The sequence below is a fragment of the Nuphar pumila genome, chromosome 13, assembly GCF_984573655.1.
Source record: "Nuphar pumila chromosome 13, dmNupPumi1.hap1.1, whole genome shotgun sequence".
NCBI classification, from domain to species: Eukaryota; Viridiplantae; Streptophyta; class Magnoliopsida; order Nymphaeales; family Nymphaeaceae; genus Nuphar; species Nuphar pumila.
Window position 1 is genome coordinate 94,625,112 of NC_143261.1, and position 19,094 is coordinate 94,644,205.

Consider the following 19,094-nt stretch of genomic DNA (forward strand, 5'->3'; position numbering starts at 1 on the left):
AAGACTTACAACATTTTAGTATGACTTGGATGTGAATGTAATATTGTTAAGGCTTTAATTGTGTTTAAATTATTTAGTTGCCTTTTATTTACATTGTCGGTTGCATGGTTTGTTTATTCAATTGTTTATTTCTTCTTCTTATTTGTCTATTGCTTATTTTATATCTATTGTTGCTAATTTTTTTGTATAACATGATTTTATTTTTTGTATATTGTTTATTCACATTGTTAGTTATATGGTTTGTTTATTCAATTGTTCATTTATTCTTAAATTTTTTAGCAGGTTATAATATAATTGTTTTACAGTGTTTTACGACATGTGTTTTGTCTATTAGTTATTGTTGATTGATTTTATGTTGTACACATGTTTGTTATTAATTTTAGCAGTTTGTTATATATATATATATATATATATATATATTTATTTATTTATTTATTTTTAATTGGGATACCGACTAGTCCGCCTAGTCCTGCCTAGCCCCCGACTAGACTTTTTAGGGGCTCATTGACTAGGCATTGCCTACCGCCTTTGACAACTAAGATCAGAATACATGTAAATAAATTTAGCAGAATTACATGACAAAAGAGATGAAAGTCAAGCCACCCAAATAAATGCTGCAAGTGCCTCGAGTCAACCAGATGGAGCCATTGACAGTCTTGCATCTCTCGTTCATTAGTTGTAGAATGATTCAGGCTTCCCATGAAATACAACAAAAGCGAAAACAACACCACTGTATTTGTTAGTATATTCCAACAATGAAGCCTAAGCTGACCTGGACCAGGACTATTCCTATACAGACAACACCTCGAAGTCCTAATTTGAAGTCAGTTAAGAGTCAACCAATAATCAGAATAACTTAGAACTTGAACAATCTTTAGATTCATTAACATAGTCACCACAACAGATAGTGAAAGCCGAAAGCAACCAAGAATCAGAAGCAGGAAGCAAAAATTTTGAATTTTAGAAGGATTTAAAAAGCAAGAAGTGGAAAATAAGTGTCAAGGGGAACTGGCACAAGTGGGCCCCAGTTTTTCTCACCAGCTACCACTTTTTTTGTGTAAATCCTTTCATACCTCCCCCCATGAAAGCTTTCACATGAGAAGGCTCAGCTGGGAGGATTTTTTAGAAACCCATGCCCATTCCAATGTAAAGCCTTTCCTTTAAATGGGAATGAAACAAGTGATCCCTGAAAATAACAACAAATTTATACAACAATCTATACACTCTTCAATGTCTTTTAACACATCTAAATAAACATTATAATATATTACACTTTTTTCATTAAACAAAATCTAATGAATTTATTCAGCAATAGCTTCAGAAATCCTATTTCTTGCATTTCAAAATACTAATTCCTTGATCTCAAGTATTACACTTCCTGCTCATTTTGAAAGGGAGCAGTTTCCCATGACTCAGGCTTCTCACTCTCCTTAAGTGCTTCCACTATCGACGGTTATCACGTAGTCATATCTGAAACTCAATTTTGAGCTTTTTCGTCCTTTCTAAGTCGGACAGGAGCTTAACGCTTTCCCTGATATAATATTCATTAGGAACATCAATGTTCGGCTAGAATTTTAAAATATGCCAAGATCATCTTTCTTCAAAGAAATAAAAGACATAATTAACACCTCTAGACAATTCCAATGTTTTGGCACCTAACAAGTGTTAAAAATGCAAATATATATAATGTATAGTAACTAGGCTATAAGTAGGTTAGTTTGTAGTTTAACTTTGTTTTACTTTTTAGTTAAAAGTCAACAAGTCAACACTTGTTGACTAAAAGCAAGAGATGTTGGAGAGTACCCAACAGCTCTATTTAGAGCCGTTGGGATCTCTCCCAATGTCTCTTTTAGAGACTCTTCCTTGTATATAAATAGAGGTGTAACCCCCTCTCATTTGTATGCTTCTTGTATGTGTTGAGATCAATAAAAATATTATTTTTTATCTTTTGTTCTTATCCCTTTTAGTAGGTGTTTATGAGTGAACCTATTTGTGGTTCTTTGAATGTTCATTTTGGTATTTTGGTGGAACCCTTTTGAGTGTCCACTTTTGGTGATTTAGTGAACATCTTTGGAGGAAATCATTTCCTTATATGGTATCATAGCTTGGTGATCAAGTTGAAATTGTTTTCGGTACATTGGGAAGTGTACCACTCTAAATTTGAAAGTATTGAAGCTCTCTTGCAATCCCTATTCAAGTGCTAGAAAGATCGTGATTGTATTTCAAGTAATAGATTGGTGGTGTTTGCTTGGTGATGGAGTGCTCATGATTTCCACCTTTGCTTTTATTCTTTTCTCTCATCTTTCTCTCCTTCTCTCTAGTCATTTTCTTTGTCTTTACCCTTGTAAAAATGAATGACAATGAAAATGTTACTATAAAACCCATCAAGCTCAATGATTCAAACTATGTAACATGGGTTTCAATTATGAAGCATCACATATGAGGAATAGGTTGTGGGCTATGTCACACGGACTCGGCTAGGGAGGCGCCGCACCCGAGTCGACACGCCCCGACATGGGTGCGGCCTCGGACATGGCCCGAACTCGGTCAATGCCGAGTCGGACTCGGTCAACGCCGAGTCAGACTCGGTCAACGAGTTGAGGCCGAGTCTGTCCTTGTTTTGGACTCGGTCAACGTTGATTGAGTCCAAAAATGTCCATTTTTAAGGCAAAAAACAAAAAAAAAATTATCTTTTTATATATTTTTTAAATATATATATAGCATGAGTCTTAAATATTATCATTTAATTCTCTCTCTCAATCTTAAAAGCTAATAAATTCTCATCCACGAGTACCAACACTTTTCATCCACCCAGTTCTCTCTCTTATAAAAGCTAATAAATTCTCATCCACGAGTAGCAACACTTTCTCATCCACCGAGATCTCACTCTCTCTCTTTTTCAAATCTAGCTTTGAAAAATTAAAAGCTTTTAATGCTTTTAATTAATGTTATGAATTTTAGCAAAACTGCAAAAGATGTTTAATGCATTTACCAGAACATGCTTTTAGTTAATGCTTTTAATTAATACCTTGATGATGTTTTATTCCCATGGTAGCTAAGACTCGGCCGAGTCAATGATAAACTCAACCGAGTTTGGTTCTAACCCAGTTATACTACTATTTTAACTCGGTTAATTCAGGATCTAAGACAACTCGGAAGAGTCACGAGTCGAGTCCCCGTGTCCAAAATTTATATAGATATATGCACACACTGGATATACATATATATAGCCGAGTCCCTGTGTCCAAAATTTTTAAAATTGCGCCGCACCCGTGTCGCACTCGCACCAATGTGACATAGGTTGTGGGGACTAGTAGATGGGACCGATCCGAAATCCAAACTAATCCTTATCAAAATAGGTGAGAAAGAGGTGATTCTTACGGAGTATGAGAAAAATAAGGCAATGGCCACTTATAAAAAGAAGTGGAATGAATGGTAAATGGGGCATGTCAAGATTATGTCTTGACCAGTGTTTTAAAACTCGTCGACTCAACTCGTTGACTCGGCTGACTCGGCTCTGCTCGCCCCTCCAGCGAGTCAACCCGGCAAGGCAAACTCGGTTTGCCAAAACTTGGGCTTGACTCGGCCTGACTCGGGCGAGTTTTGGGATGTTTGAAATTTGTTTTTTGAGTTTCAAATTACTGTTTCGAAATATATAAGTACATATATTTTAACAAGGGTTACCCCTAGATTTTGTATAAAAAAGAAAATAAAAAGCATTTAAAGATAAAAAAGCATTTAAATCCATAGAATAAAATCGCCATGTTGTTCGAACTACTGTTCACCCCATGTTATCAACTTATTCTAGAAAAATATTTTAAAGAAATGATTCTCACTATATATGGCGGGTCAACTGTGCCTATGGGAAGTCACATTTAGGTTTCATCATCCATTTGTTATGTGAACAAGCATTGTACATATTCAAATATTAGTAGTCTTTTTATAGTTGTGCCATTAATATATTTCCTGCATAGTTTTATACATGAGAAAATTGCTTATTTATGTTGATATTGGGCATTCTGTAAACTTTCAATATGCACATATATCCATGTTTTACATTTATGGATTTGTTAGAGAGGGAATTAAAACTTTTAAAACAAGCTAGCATATATGATTGGTCATTTTAGGAACCTTAGGTAGTAGCAGACTGAACTCATGGTGACCAAATCCTCTAATTCAAGTCATGAATTAGTCAAAGTGCTTGTATAGATATCAAATTCAATTATTCACGCAAACCTCTATAGCTCTTTGCAGTTGTTTTTATATTCTTACAGACATTTGGAGACTATGTTTACTCAAAAACATGGTTTCAGACAAATTATATATTGTTTTTCTTTTAAAATCAAAAGTTAACAAAATCCGGTCCGAGTCACCGAGTTGACCCGCCGAGTCACGAGTCAATAAAGAATGAGTCGAGTTCCGAGTCACGGGTTTTAAAACCTTGGTCTTCACTCATTAGTAGTATTGACATCAAGAAGTGTTCTAGTCTTGCTAAATTCGAGCATGCAAACAATTCATGGGATTATCTTAAGAGAATGTATTTTCCTAAAGATATTGCATATGTATGCAACTTGCAATACCAGATACAAAATATGACTCAAGGAGACAAAAGTATTAGAGAATACTATAATGGATTGTCCGAACTATCGGAAGAGTTTACTCTTCTTGAATCAAAATGGCATTGTTCAGAAGATATATAAATCCACCAAAATCAAATAGACAATAAGCATTTTTACCAATTCATTAATTGTTTGAGATCGGATTTTGAATCCACCAAATCCACTCTTCTTCGTCGAGGGAAAGTTCCTTCAATAGAAGACATTATAAAAGAATTAAGTATAGAAGAAAATAGGCTTAAAAAGTGAATCTCTAAGAGTGATGATGACTCGATTCTAGCCGTATCTAGACCGAAAAACTATGTTCGTACCTACAAACTACCACACTATGGGAGGTCAAATGATAAACATTATGGAAAGCAAGGCAATGAATATGAGACAAATAAAGTTATTTGCTACTATTGTCGTGAACCGGGGACATATGAAAACATATCATCCTGAATTGAATAAAACTTACGAGAAGAAGGTTGCCTTTGTTGGACCTCTACAAGAGTAAGTGATGTAAAAATCACACAAGATTCATCCATTGAAAACATGTGCTTCACACAATTAGTGGAGGCTCTTCAACATCTACTCAAACGAGCATCATCATCAATTGGAGTCGCGGTCTATTTCTTCGGCTTCTCTGATCCCAGTAAATCTCTTTGGCTTCTTTACTCAGGTGTCGCTTTTCATATGAGGCCAAACGGTGATAATGTTATCTGAATGTCATAACTCGAATGTATCAAATGTGTTTCCTGCTGATAGAACATTTCTTAAGATAAAAGGAATAAAAAATTTTGAAAACATTTTTCAAAATTTAAAAAGATTTTCTATTCCAAAAATTAGATATATTCCTAAATTAAATTTAAACATTTTATCTATTTCTCAATTATCTGACCATGGGTGTAATGTTTCATTCTCCTCTCATGGTTGTTGAGTACAGGATTGCCAATCAGGGAAGTTGATTGGTGAAGGTCATAGAGAAGGAGGCTTGTACTACATGAATTTTTTGAAAATACCCGAGGATACATTTTGTGCAATATTAAGAAATTACATTTGGATTAATGGCATAAGATACATGACCATCTTAATATATCCACGATTCAGTATTTTTCAAAGATGAAAAACTTTTGTAATTCTGAAAATTTTACATGTGAAAGTTGTATTCTTGACAAAATGAAGAGATTATCATTTCAAGAAAAAACTTTTGTTTCTTCCCGACCACTTGAGTTAATACATTCGAATGTTTGGGGCCCAACACCTGTTATATCTAAGGGTGGTTTTATGTATTATGTATAGATGATTTTACAAAACACACTTGAATTTATTTCCTCAAACACAAGTCTTAAGTTTTCTCACATTTTCAAATATTTCACAATTAGGTCAAAAATTAATTCAAGAATGATATTTTCATCTTTCGCACTGATTCAAGAGGAGAGTTTTTATCAAAAGAATCTAAAGACTACCTATATTTAAATGGTATCACACGTCAAAAATCTTGTCCTTACACCCCTCAACAAAATGGTTTAGCTGAAAAAAAGCATAAGTACATTATAGAAATAACAAGAACTTTGCTTATTACAAACCAAGTACCTAAAGAATTTTAAGTCGAAGCTTCATTAACTACAGTTTATCTTATTAACAAAATGTCATCCTCTTGTTTAAAAAACTTTTCAAACAAGTCCCATATTACTCTAAATTAAGAGTTTTTTGGTGTAAATGTTTTGTTTTTACCGATAAAAATGATAAACTCTCTCCTCATGCTATTTTTTGTGTCCTTTTAGGTTACGCAAATAATAAAAAAGGCTATAGATGTTTTGATTTTAAAAATAAAGGGTTATATTTTTCAAGCAATATGTCTTTTTTAGAAAAAGAGTTTTTTGAAATTGAGAAAACTAAGGAAATAACTGAGTATTGTTTTTTGTTAGATCTAATTCCAAAGATTGGTGATTGTGATATTGATGAAAATCATGAAGTTAAAAATGATATAGTAAGTGGAGAAGAATCTCATGACATGAGTGAAGAACAATCTCATAAGGATCAAGGTTGTATCAAATATTCGAGGCATAGTAATTTTGAACATCCATATGCTCTTGAAAAATATACCAATAATGAAAACCATGTAGAAATACAAACTAGAAGGTCATCTAGAGTATCAAAATCCCCTGAGAAATTTGTGTCTTATGAGTCTTTTTCACCCAAGTATCAAGTCTAAATTACTTTAATACATTCTTATATAGAACCCTCCAACTATGCAGAAGCAAAGGAACATCCTGAATGGGTAGAAGCCATGACAGTAGAATTAGATGCCTTAGAAAAGGTGAATACTTGGATTGTCCAATATATTCCCCCAGAAAAGAAACATATACGTTGTCGATGGGTATATAAGGTTAAAACCATGAAAGATACAAAGTCATATTAGTTGCCAAGAGATATTCTATGAAGAAAAATTTGCCACAATTGCTAGGATGACCACAGTTATGATCTTGATAGCCCTTGCCTCTGTAAAGAGATAGCCTATATATTAAATGGATGTTAAGATAATGGAAACTTGGTTGAAGAAGTCTATAAGAAAACATTGTCTGATATAATTATCCCTAAAGGAAAGGCTCTTCATTTAGATAAGGTCATGTATGGTCCTAAACAAACACCAAAGGCTTGGTATGACAGGTTTAGTCAAGTTATGTTTGATATTGAATTTCAATTTTCTGATGCAGGTATTATTATTGTTCTTCTCTACGTGGACGACATGATCATCACAAGAAATGACAAACATAGAGTTGAGCACATAAAGAAGCTTCTCAAAACACATTTTGAAATGACTGATTTAGGGTTTTTAAAATATTTTCTTTGTATAGAAGTTGTTTATTCCTCTAGTTGCTATTTACTGACTCAATCTAAATTTGCTCTAAATATTATTGTCAGGTCTGGTATCTCAGATGATAAGAAGGTTGACACTCCCGAAGTTGTCAATGTAAAAATGAAAATTGATGATAGATAACCACTTGAAAATCTAACACCATACAGACAACTTATCAAGGCATTATTTTATCTCTCAATTACAAGACCTGACATAGCGCATGCAGTTCATACAGCAAGCTAGTTTCAACATACTCTCACTTATGTTCATATGGGAGCAGTTTTACAGATTATTAGATATATTAAAACTTCTATTTTCAGAGGACTTTTCTTGTTTACTTTTCATTATTAGATTTAACTATTTATATTGATGTTGACTGGGGAGGCGATGCCAATAACAGACACTCGACCACTGGTTTTTGTGTGTTCTTAGGTGACTTGTTGAACTCATGGAAGTGTAAGTAATAGAAAGTCTCTCTCTAGTCGACTAAAGCAGAATACCGAGTCAAGGCTATATGAAAGTGGTTTGGCTAAGAAGATTGTTGGCTGACATGGGAGTCCAGATTACCGAAGAATCACGGATGTGTTGTGACAACAAAAGTTTCATCCTATGAGAGGAGTATTTACATGGGACTATCGTTCCTCCATATGTCACTTCTAAATATCAATTGGCGGATTTCTTCACCATACCTTTCGCTGCTCCTAGATTTCACTTTCTCTTAGACAAACTTCCGGGTATCCAACCGTAAGTTTGAAGAGAGTGTTAAAAATGTAAATATATATATATACACATATATGTATTTGTATATATACATAGTAACTAAGCTAGAACTAGGTTAGGTTGTAGTTTAATTTTTTCTTTACTTTTTAGTTAAAAGTCAATAAGTCAACACATGTTGACTAAAAGCAAGAGACGTTAGAGAGTACCCAATGGGATCTCTCCCAACGTCTCTTTTGGAGACTCTTCCCTGTATATAAATAGGGGTCCATTTGTAAGATTCTTGCATGTGTTGAGATTAATAAAAAATATTATTTTTTATCTCTTGCTCTTGTCCCCTTTAGTGGGTGTTTGTGAGTGAACCTATTTGTGATTCCGAGTGTTCATTTTGGTATTTTGATGAAACTCTTTTGAGTATACACTTTTGGTGATTTAGTGAACATCTTTGGAGGAACTCATTTCCTTAGAACAAGAACCAGTGTTGTGAAAAGCATTGAGGCATAGCGAGGCAATCCACCAAAATCTGAGGCGAGGGGTAAGCCTCGAGGCGCAAAGAGTAAGCCTCAAAAAAATTAACTTAAAAAAACTATAAAAATTGTCTAAAATGATAAATAAATAAGAAATGCTTTATTGATGAAGCACCAACCAACACGAAATAAAAAATCTCAAATAAATACGGAAAAAATATGAGATTAACATGTAAAAGTAACATTAATACAACAACTTGATTTATGTAAGTATCTAAGAAATAAAATATGAGCATTCATTTAATAAAAAACTAACATTAACAACAAAATGCATATTAGCGCTAACAACATCATGTCATAATTAAAAAATGCATGTTAACATTAACAACCAAATGTTAATGTATTTGTCCAGAACTCTTCAAAATGAGAGTGTTAGCATTCACAATTACAACTGAAAGACCCAAAAAACATATAAATGGTCAATAGCTTTATATATGAATTAGGGCCTAGGCTCTTGTTGTGTCTCGTCATCATCAATATTTAAGTCTTCAATATCATCATCTGATGAATCCATATAAATAGGTTCTCCTTAATCTTCATTCTCTGACTCTTCATCATCTACAGTTTCTTCATCCACGTCCTCAGTTACTTCTTTTGCTTTTCTTTTTCCTTCAATAAAAAATCATGTATTAAATATTTATGTTATGTAATTAAAAAAATACATTTATATTCATAGCTAGGTAAAAGAAATATAACCTTACCTCGATCTCTTGAAGACATGTCTTGAGTAGAACCAGTTTGTGAAACATGAGGTGAAGTGACTTTTTCAATAGGCACATGCTCAATGGCATTTATGCCGAAGTTCGGATCCAACCATGAATCCTCCAACCAATTGGGATCACTTGGCAACACTGTATCTTCCTTCTCCACATTCCACTCATCGTCTGAGTCTATATGATCTAGACATATAGGGTCTTTGGTAGCTCTCCTCTTCATATTTCTATCTCTTAATTTCATATTGTACATTACAAAAACCAATACATTCATCTTCTCATGTTCAAGTCTATTCCTTCATTTTGTATGCACCTATAATTTCAAATCATTGATAATCAATTATAAGATAATTAAACTTATAAAAATGTATTTCAAAAATAAAATACAAAGTCACAAACCAATGAAAAAGTACTCCAATTCCTCTCACAGCCAGATACACTGCACGTTAAACTTAGAATTCGAATTGCAAAATTCATCAACTCAGGATTTTCGTGCCCAAATGAACTCCACAAATCAGTTGCATTCAAATAAAATAATAAAAAATTAATAAAAACATTAAGAATGTCATAATTAACAAAAAACATAAAAAAAATATTGACAAATAACAACATAATTGCAAACTTACCAAGACTTTTTAATTTTCTTGTTGTAACATTTGCCTCTCTACCAAACAACCTAATTGCCTTTTTAAATGCATCGATTTGTGTTGTAATTTTCAACCGAATATTTGCATCAGAAACTAATTTTTCAACACAATCATAAAAGTCACTCATAACTTCTCCATCCGGGTTGAAGTTGTCAGCATAATGAAAATGTGGATTTAAATAATAGGCAGTTGCATGCAAAGGCTTATGAAGTTGCAAGTCCCATCGTCTATCAATGATATCCTAAATAGGTTTATATTTTTTTTCAACCTTGTCAAGGTTTTAAGCAATTTCCTCCTTCGCTCTATCCATTGCCTCGTACAAAAATCTCATAGCAGATTCGTCTGCAACAACTAATCGCAACACTTTCACGAGAGGTAGTGTAGCTTTAATTGCATATGATATGGCAGCCCAAAACTTACGATCATTAAGAATAATATAAGAAATGTTCTTAGCATCATATTTCTTATAGTAATTAGATGATCTAAAATTTGAAGATAAGAACATCGACTTTAACTCTTATAACATCCAATATTATGAAGTTTAAGATATGTTGTGGCAAAACGAGTGACGGTTGGACGCAGAAGTTCTTTCTTCTTTGTGAATGTTCTCATTAAATTTAATACTCATACATGACTATAAATGTATCTTGTAATTCTTTTTTGTCTTTTCCACTGTATCTTTAAAAATTGATAATCTTTTCAATATCTTCTAACATAAGATCCAAGCAATGCGTTGCACATGGTGTCCAAAAACATGTTTTCCTGCTGTTAACATATTTTCAGTTGTCACATAATTTGGTCCATTATCTGTAATGAATTACACCACATTACTTTCACCAACTTCTTTAACAACTTCTTCAAACAACTTACACAAATTTGCACCAGTTTTTTCCATGTCGCTGATGTCAACGGACTTCAAAAATATTGTCCCGGATGAGTTGTTCACAAGAAAATTAATTAAGTTTCTTTATTTTCCATCTGTCCAATCATCTGCCATAATGCTGCAACCAACCTTTGGGCATTCCTTTTTTAACTCTTTTAAAATTTCGTGAGTACAATCTACCTCGTCCTTCAAAATCCATATTCTGATCTCGTGATAAGAAGGTGATTTGAATCATCGCCCATAATTTGCAATAGCTTCTATCGTTGCACCAAAATATGGATTGCTGCAAAGATTAAATGATAAGGCATTTGCATAAAAAAATCTACCAATGGCACGATATACATTTTTTCTTTCATCCATTTTGAAAGCAGTGTTTATTGTGGTTTGTCGTGCTTCTTTGTTCACAAAAAGGTCCATAGGACCACCAGTGCTTGTTTTTGCATCACTACATGATCCACTGGTTTCTTTATTCACATTATCGTCTGTTGATGATCCAAAATAAACACTTCTCCTGATATCCAACTTGTTTTGTTCTAACTCTTCTTTCTTTTGCTTTTGATCCTTTAGATGATTCTGAAAAAATCTTTTCACATCAGGTGGAACCGCTTTGCACATGCTTACACCATGTTTTATGCCAGCTAAGTGATGTTTTAGCCTATAAATGCCTCCCGTAATCTGTTTATGACAGTAATTACAAATTATATGTCCTTCAAGTTTGGGATATTTAGTGGGATTTGGAATTTTAACTCCATGATCCCATCCTACATCTTTTCTCATTGTTCAACTGCAAAAATACATATAACAAAATATATATTAACATCATGCATTTTGTTGACCACATTATATGAAAACAAATGCAAAATAGACAAAGGGAACCACAACCAAAAAGACCAAATAAGTCTGGCCATAATTTGGCACAATCATTTTATTTAATTATGGTTGCTCCATTACAATCCTTGTGTATAAGCTATATAGGAATCCTAGAAACAAACATAATTGAGCAACAGGAGTTGCGTTGCTCATGTGTGCCAAAGTTCATAAAGTAATAGAAACAAAACAATGACGGCATACATAACTCTTTTGTAATGACTAATATACAACATGCTAACTGAAGGCATAGTAGTCAGGAAGTTGCAAATCTATCAAAATATAATGTGAGTTGAAAGGTCCTTTAAGTAATTTGTCCATCTTAACCATGTTTGGTCCGTTGCAGGATTTGTAAACCAAACCCATGATTGTTTTACGCTTTAGTTCTTTTAGTTGAAAACACATACCACATTCAAAACTTGTCATGTTTAGTTAGATTTTTAAAGAAATCTAAAAATCAGCATTCTGTATACAGTTTTTTTAACTAGTCTCACAAGTATTAATGTATCTAAAAATGATAATTAATAAATTAACAACTAAATTCTAATCCAAATACAAGAAATAAATTTTCTGAGATTGAAAATAAACTTAACTAACTGATGGAAACAATAAATAAATCTAATCTATTTGGCTAAATAATAAAAAAATAAATAACTATTTATTCTATCTACTGATTTCTATTTTAATCAAATAACTATTATTTGTCGACGAGAGGGGGCTCCGCCCCCCTTGTCGGTCGACCCAAAGAAAGAGCCAGGGGGAGAGTCTCCCTGCCTGTCGACAGAGCAAAAAGGATAGGGGGAGCAGAGCCCCCCTGTCGACAAGGCAAATGGCAGGGGGGGTCGGAGTGGAACCCCCTGCCGGCAAAGCAAGAAGGACAAGGGATGCAGAGCCCCCTGCCTGACGACAAGTTGAGCGACAGGGGGTGCAGAGCCCCCTACCGAAAAAGAAAGAGACAGGGGTTTCACCCCCCTATCAGTCGACCAAGACAGAAAAGCAGAGGGGGGGGATCCCTGCCCATTAGAGGCGGCGACAGGGGGCACTGCCCCCCTGTCGGTCGACCCCAAAAGAAAGGCAGGGGGTAACCCCCTGCCGACGAAAGGGGCTCCGTCCCCTTGTCGATCGACCAAGAGAGAAAAGCAGGGGGGAACCCCCCCTGCCCACGAGAGGCGACGACAGGGGGCATCGCCCCCCTGTCGGTCGACCCCAAAAGAAAGGTTGGGGGTAACCCCCTGCCGACGAGAGGCGACGACAGGGGGCTCCCCCCCCCCCTCGTCGGTAAACCAAGAGAGAAAAGCAGGGGGGAACCCCCTGCCCACGAGAGGCGACGACAGGGGGCACCGCCCCCTGTCGGTCGACCCCAAAAGAAAGGCATGGCAGGGGGTAACCCCCTGTCGACGAGAGGCGACGACAGGGGGCTCCACCCCCCTGTCGATCAACCAAGAGAGAAAAGCAGAGAGGGGGAACCACCTGCCCACGAGATGCGACGACAGGGGGCACCACCCCCCTGTCGGTTGACTCCAAAAGAAAGGCAGGGGGTAAACCCCTACCGACGAGAGGCGACGACAGGGGGCTCTGCCCCCTGTCGGTCAACCCCTCACGGAGAAGAAGAAGTAAAGAAGAGGGTTTACCTGGCAGTGGAAACTCCGACGTCACCGGAAAACGCAGAGGAAAGGCGGCGGCGGGGATGTCGGCCGGGGTTGCCGGAATGGACGGTGGTGGCGGTGAGTCGCTGGCGCCCTCGCAACAGAGAAAAGAAGACGGTGGTGGCCGACGCCTTCTCAGCAGAGGAAAGAAGAAGGTGGAAGAGGCGATGACCGTCGGCGGGTGGTGGCCGACGACAGCGGTAGCGGGGGACGAGAGGGGACGAAGTGGAGAGAGAAGGGGCGAGGGCTTTTTCCCCTCGCCCGAGGCGCCTGTGTCTTTTTTAAAGACACAGGTTCTCTCGAACCTTCGAGAATACGGGTCCGGGTCCAGGCCCATCCGATTTTTTTAATGTGAATCTCGCCTCAAGGCGTACGCCACAAGGCGCATGAGGCGTACGCTTTTATGGTTTTACGCTTTTTAAGTGCGCCTCAAGGCAAAAAGGCCCTTGTCTCGAGGCGAGGCACGCTTTTTGTGCCTTGAGGCGCATTTTTAACAACACTGACAAGAACACACAAAGACACCTCCTCTTCCCCATCAAGCCACACCCACTCATTTATGCATATATTCACATGAAGACGCTAAAATTGCAATATGCATACTATTGTAAAAAGAGACCAAAAATAGAAACCTGTCACATGGACATTTCACTTAGCATGTGTACTTGTGTCAACATGATACGACACTCAGACAAGACACTCCAGGACACTTCATGGACAGTCAAACCAATGTCAAAGACAATCAACATTGTAGCATTAACTTTATCCATTTCCTTTTATAATCTTAGTGCTTGCTATATTCACTTGATTCTTTTTCTTTTAAAATTTGTCATATATTACATTAAATTTTGATTTCAACTTAGTTTTGTTATTTGATGCTTTAATTATAGTGATTTAGAATTTGGTTAATGCACACACTCACATGAACACACACATCTATGTGTGCGTGTACAGCCATGTTCCCATGTCCTTATATTTAAGAATTGCCATGTTGTATCAAGTGTTGTATCCCATTCTCATGTCCGTATCCATGTAACATAGCTAGAAATATATGTGTCAATACTATACCTGATCACACAACAAGCTATATGTAAGAAGCTTTGGCTCCGCTCAATAAAGCTCTGCTCAATCTCAGTTTGTTTAAGAAACAAGCCACTCAAGAATAGTTTGAGGCTCGCTTAGTTATCCAAGATTAGATTGAGCTTAGGCATGTTAAAGCTCAATGCAGCTTGTTTAGGCTTGTTCCATTTTTTTTCTTGGATGATGTGTACAATCATAATTTATTCTTATAGTTATATATCATATATGTTCCAAAGTAGTCAACAATTAAGAGTCCTAACATAACAGCTAGACTGCTGTCTTGCACAAGAGAGGATAATGCAGCTTGAGCTGGCTCATGTCCACTCAAGCCAAGCGTGAACAAGATAATTCAAGCTCTGATTGAAATCAAGCCAAGCTCGAATACCCAGGCTCATCTGATCTGCAGCGCTAGTCATAAGTCTGGGCTAGAGCAGAAAACAAGGTTACAGAAACTCAAATCATGCTTAACAACATTTAGAAGGCAGTTATCCCAAACCTTCTCATATCATCATGACCTTCAGATAGGTAGATGCAAGGTTGCAACTATTATAATATATGCTTTAAAGGTAGGCAGAACTGCAAGAGTAAACCTAAATTTACTTGCTTAAAGTGTAGTCTAATTTTTGTTGCATCCATAATTTGGGGGTTTCAACGGAAGCAGACCATCAGGACTCAAAGGAATACAGAAGCTGATAATCACTACATTTTTTGAAGAGAACGACTAACTGGAGGCTAAGAGACTACATAAACCAAAACATGAACCCTGAAATAACTCAAACATGGAGGCTAGAAGACAAGGAACCTTAGTAATAAAAAGATTTTTTGTATTGAAGACAAAAAAAAAATCCATGTACAATCAAAAGTACCATCTCATCTATTAGATACTTACCAACAAAATCTCGACAGGTGTCTCTATCTTGAAACTTTTCAAACTCAAAAATGTACCCTCCACCCTGACCAGTGATAAGACCAAGTGAGTAGCTAAAATGAAGTACTGATTGCATGTATATGCCTCCTCAACCTTGTACAGTAATTGAATGGTCTATGATTCAACCACATACTCCTGCCACAAGAGTGAAACTGTGTACGAGCAAGCAAAGTACAACATATACATCTAACCATGTTCAACTCCCCATATGCATAATACCCTCACCCACAAAAGAAGATGCTTGATGGAGAAGAACCTTTTCTGGATCTTGAGTAAGATTTAAAAGTGCTTGCTTAGAGCCCTCTTTGCTGAACTTGTGACCTGAAACACAAAATGCATTATCATAAAAGGTTCTATCCAGCGATACTTAATGGTCAATATTGATAATTGAGAACCTAAATAAAAATTACACATCAAAAAAGATTCAATCCAGTAACAATTGATGACCAAAAAAAATTAGCAGAAGATGATAAATTGTCTATTACACCAAATATTGATTGTATGCACTGAGGGATAAGGCTCTTGGAAAAATAAATAAAACTAAAAAGGGAGTGCACAATGAAAAACAAAATAAAATGTTGCCTAAATGAGAATCTAAAGATGTACACATATGATTACCTTCCGAAAGTACTGATTCTTCATATCATATACACCAACTACAAGAACTCTTTTTAGACCATGAAAAGCCTAGAAATATTTAGATTAGCACTTTCATATGCTTGGTTTTAAGAATAGTTCCATGACATTGAAATGTTTGTTTCTACTTCTTGCAAACCCAAACTTTAGCTATCCCACTTTTGCTGATAGCACTCACATGATTAAAGGGGGGAAACATTTGGACATTAAAGATTCAGGGTTCTCGCAATATTTTTGAGATATTTGGTTCTTCAATGCATGAAAAAATTGTCCTTGGCCACACTCCCAGTGATATCAAACTTGAGTAGTTATCCTGCTTTTGCTGATAATATTCAAATGATAAAATGGTGATTAGGAAGCTACTGGACATGAAAGATCCAAGGTTATTGTATGTACCTTATTTGTTCAAGAGATGGGCATTACAATTTTGATTCCTACCATTTGACACTGCCATAGTATGTCATTTAGCTTCTTCTTTTTCTTGATAGGCAAGGTGGGGTTAGGCAGACACCCACCAGTTATACATCATACCATTGGGATTTGAACTTGCAATGTCCCAACACAGGGTGATGTGCACTAACAGCTCCTACTAAACAAGCGGAGCCCCTGTTGGTATGTATCATTTAGCTTTGCTAGGGAAAAAATTTATGAAGGAACTAAGAAGCATATCAATGTGGAATGACATGCCCAACAAATTCAGATGGTGGGATTATATCTTTATGATACCTTTCTTTTCTACTAAGTTTCTTCAGAGCCCTATATACTACAATTTTTTGAGAATTTCTTGCCAGAACCCCACCACTTGCTTTTCAGTTACCAATTGCTTTTCAGTTAAGCTTGAATAGGGCATGAGACCATGTATATCTAAGTGCACAGATGAGTGCGACTATTTAGAGAGTTTTTTCTTGTGCAATGATCATTACTTTACTTGCACTTTAGTCATAATTGTCACACTAATACAGTGTTGTACACAGTTAATTGCAGTAATAGGCTCCTAAATTCTTATCCAAACTTCACTCCCTGACAATTTTAAGTGTATTACATGAACTTCCTTCCAGCACAATTTGATGAATATTTTCTGCATTATTTAAAACCACTTAAGTTCTGAATGTAACCCACGTCGGATTATTTTTCTAGTCCATTAAGAAATTACATTGGATGGATCTCATTTCAACAGTATGTTCTTCAATAAATAAAATATGGATGCCATATGCAACCATTCATTGTATTTAGTCTTTTTTTCAATTCTACATTTGGTTCATAATAATAATGCATTACATTCCTTTGCTCCGATGGTTAAAACTGTAAGAAAGTGAAAAATACACTACAACAAATGTCTCTCAACAAGTTCTCACAAATACATCATAAGAACCACAAAGGTTCACAAAGAGAACTTAAGAATACACATAACCCGAAACGGGTATAAAAATGAAAAATAAACAATTTTATTGATTTGAGATAAAAACCCAAAACAAGAGTAAGTATTTACAAGGGGAATAGCCCCATATTTATAGAGAGGTAGAGAGTGTTAAAATGTAAAACTGTACATATATGTATATATAATAATATTATATTATTATATATATATATAAATACATTTTTCATTTCTTTTTTTTCTGTAATTTTTTTCCTTTATTTTTATTTTTTGTCTTTATGTCATCTAGTTCAGTTTGAACTAGAATGACTGTTGCTAGTCAAGTCTTGTCCAGACTTGACTAGCAATAGAGCTGTTGGACTGACACATTACAACAGCTCTAAATAGAGCTGTTGGACTGTGCCCAACAGCTCTATTGAGTCCTCTTTCAGCTGTGTATATAAAGGGGTGCAGCCCCTCTTGTATTTTACTCCAATGCTTCTTAAGCAATTGGTTTTTTATATCAATAAAGAATACATTTTTATTTTTATTTTGTTTCCAGTTATACCCTTTTTAAGGGTTATGCTTTAGTGTCATTCTTGACACTTGCTCTTGTTAATCTAAGCTCGTGTTTCGAAGATCCCCATTTCATTTCATGGTATCAGAGTCGCGGAAGTACTAAATCTTGAGGAAAAGCTGCCTCGGTTTCCGTGCCCGTTTGCAAAAATGTTCTCTACTTGAAGAGAAGTGTTTTATCACTTCATTGGAGAAGATTTCACATCTTGTTGTATTGTTTTTTTTCTTTCTTTTTCATTTTCCTTCTTGTTTCTCTTCTATCACTATTCTTTCTCTCCTTGTAATCGATGGATGACAATGATAAAGTCACCATCATGCCTATGAAACTAAGCGATACGAACTATGTAACATGGGCTTCAATCATGAAGCACCATATATGGGGAAAAGGCTTATGGGGAATTGTGGATGGTTCTGATTCGGAACCTAAGCTATCTCTTACTAAAAAGGAGGGAGATAAAGAGGTCCCTCTATCGGAAGAAGAGAAAATCAAGGCTATTGCCTCATACGAGAAGAAATGGAAAGAATGAAGAATATCTCATGCGAAGATAATGTCATAGCTTATCAATAGCGTTGACATTAAAAAATGCTCAAGTCTTGCCAAATTTGATCATGCCGATAAGGCATGGGAATACCTTAAGAATATGTATTCCCTTAAAGATATTGCACACGTGTGCAACCTCCAAGAAAAAGTTCGAATGATGACACAAGGAGACAAAACTATTCGTGAATATTACAATGGGTTGTCCGAACTTTGGGAAGAACTTTCCCTTTTAGAACCAAAGTGGCATTGTGCCGAAGACATCGAGCTTCGTCAGAAACAACTCGATGCTGAACATTTTTACCAGTTTATCACTGGATTAAGGCTGGAATTTGAAACCACTAAATCGGCCCTACTTCACCGGGGGAAAATTTCTTCTATTGTTGAAACTATTAAAGAGTTAACAATGGAAGAAAATCGTCTCCAGAAAGGTTCTTTAAAAATTGAAGATGATTCCGTTTTAGCCGTGTCTAGACCAGGGAATCATGTTCGATCATATAGGCCTCCTCACTTTAACCGACAAAATG

General features: G+C 35.9%; 1 protein-coding gene across 1 annotated transcript in view; it reads right to left on the bottom strand.

The window, feature by feature from the left end:
* LOC149819272 (general transcription and DNA repair factor IIH subunit TFB1-1-like) overlaps positions 1–19,094 on the bottom strand; it is a 120,413-nt gene that overhangs the window by 87,740 nt on the left and 13,579 nt on the right. The window contains exons 4-5 of the mRNA XM_089986370.1: positions 15,720–15,784; positions 15,425–15,488 (exon numbers count right to left, since the gene is read on the bottom strand). Of these exons, the coding sequence (XP_089842496.1) occupies positions 15,425–15,488; positions 15,720–15,784 (129 nt within the window). The remainder of the gene's footprint in view (positions 1–15,424; positions 15,489–15,719; positions 15,785–19,094) is intronic.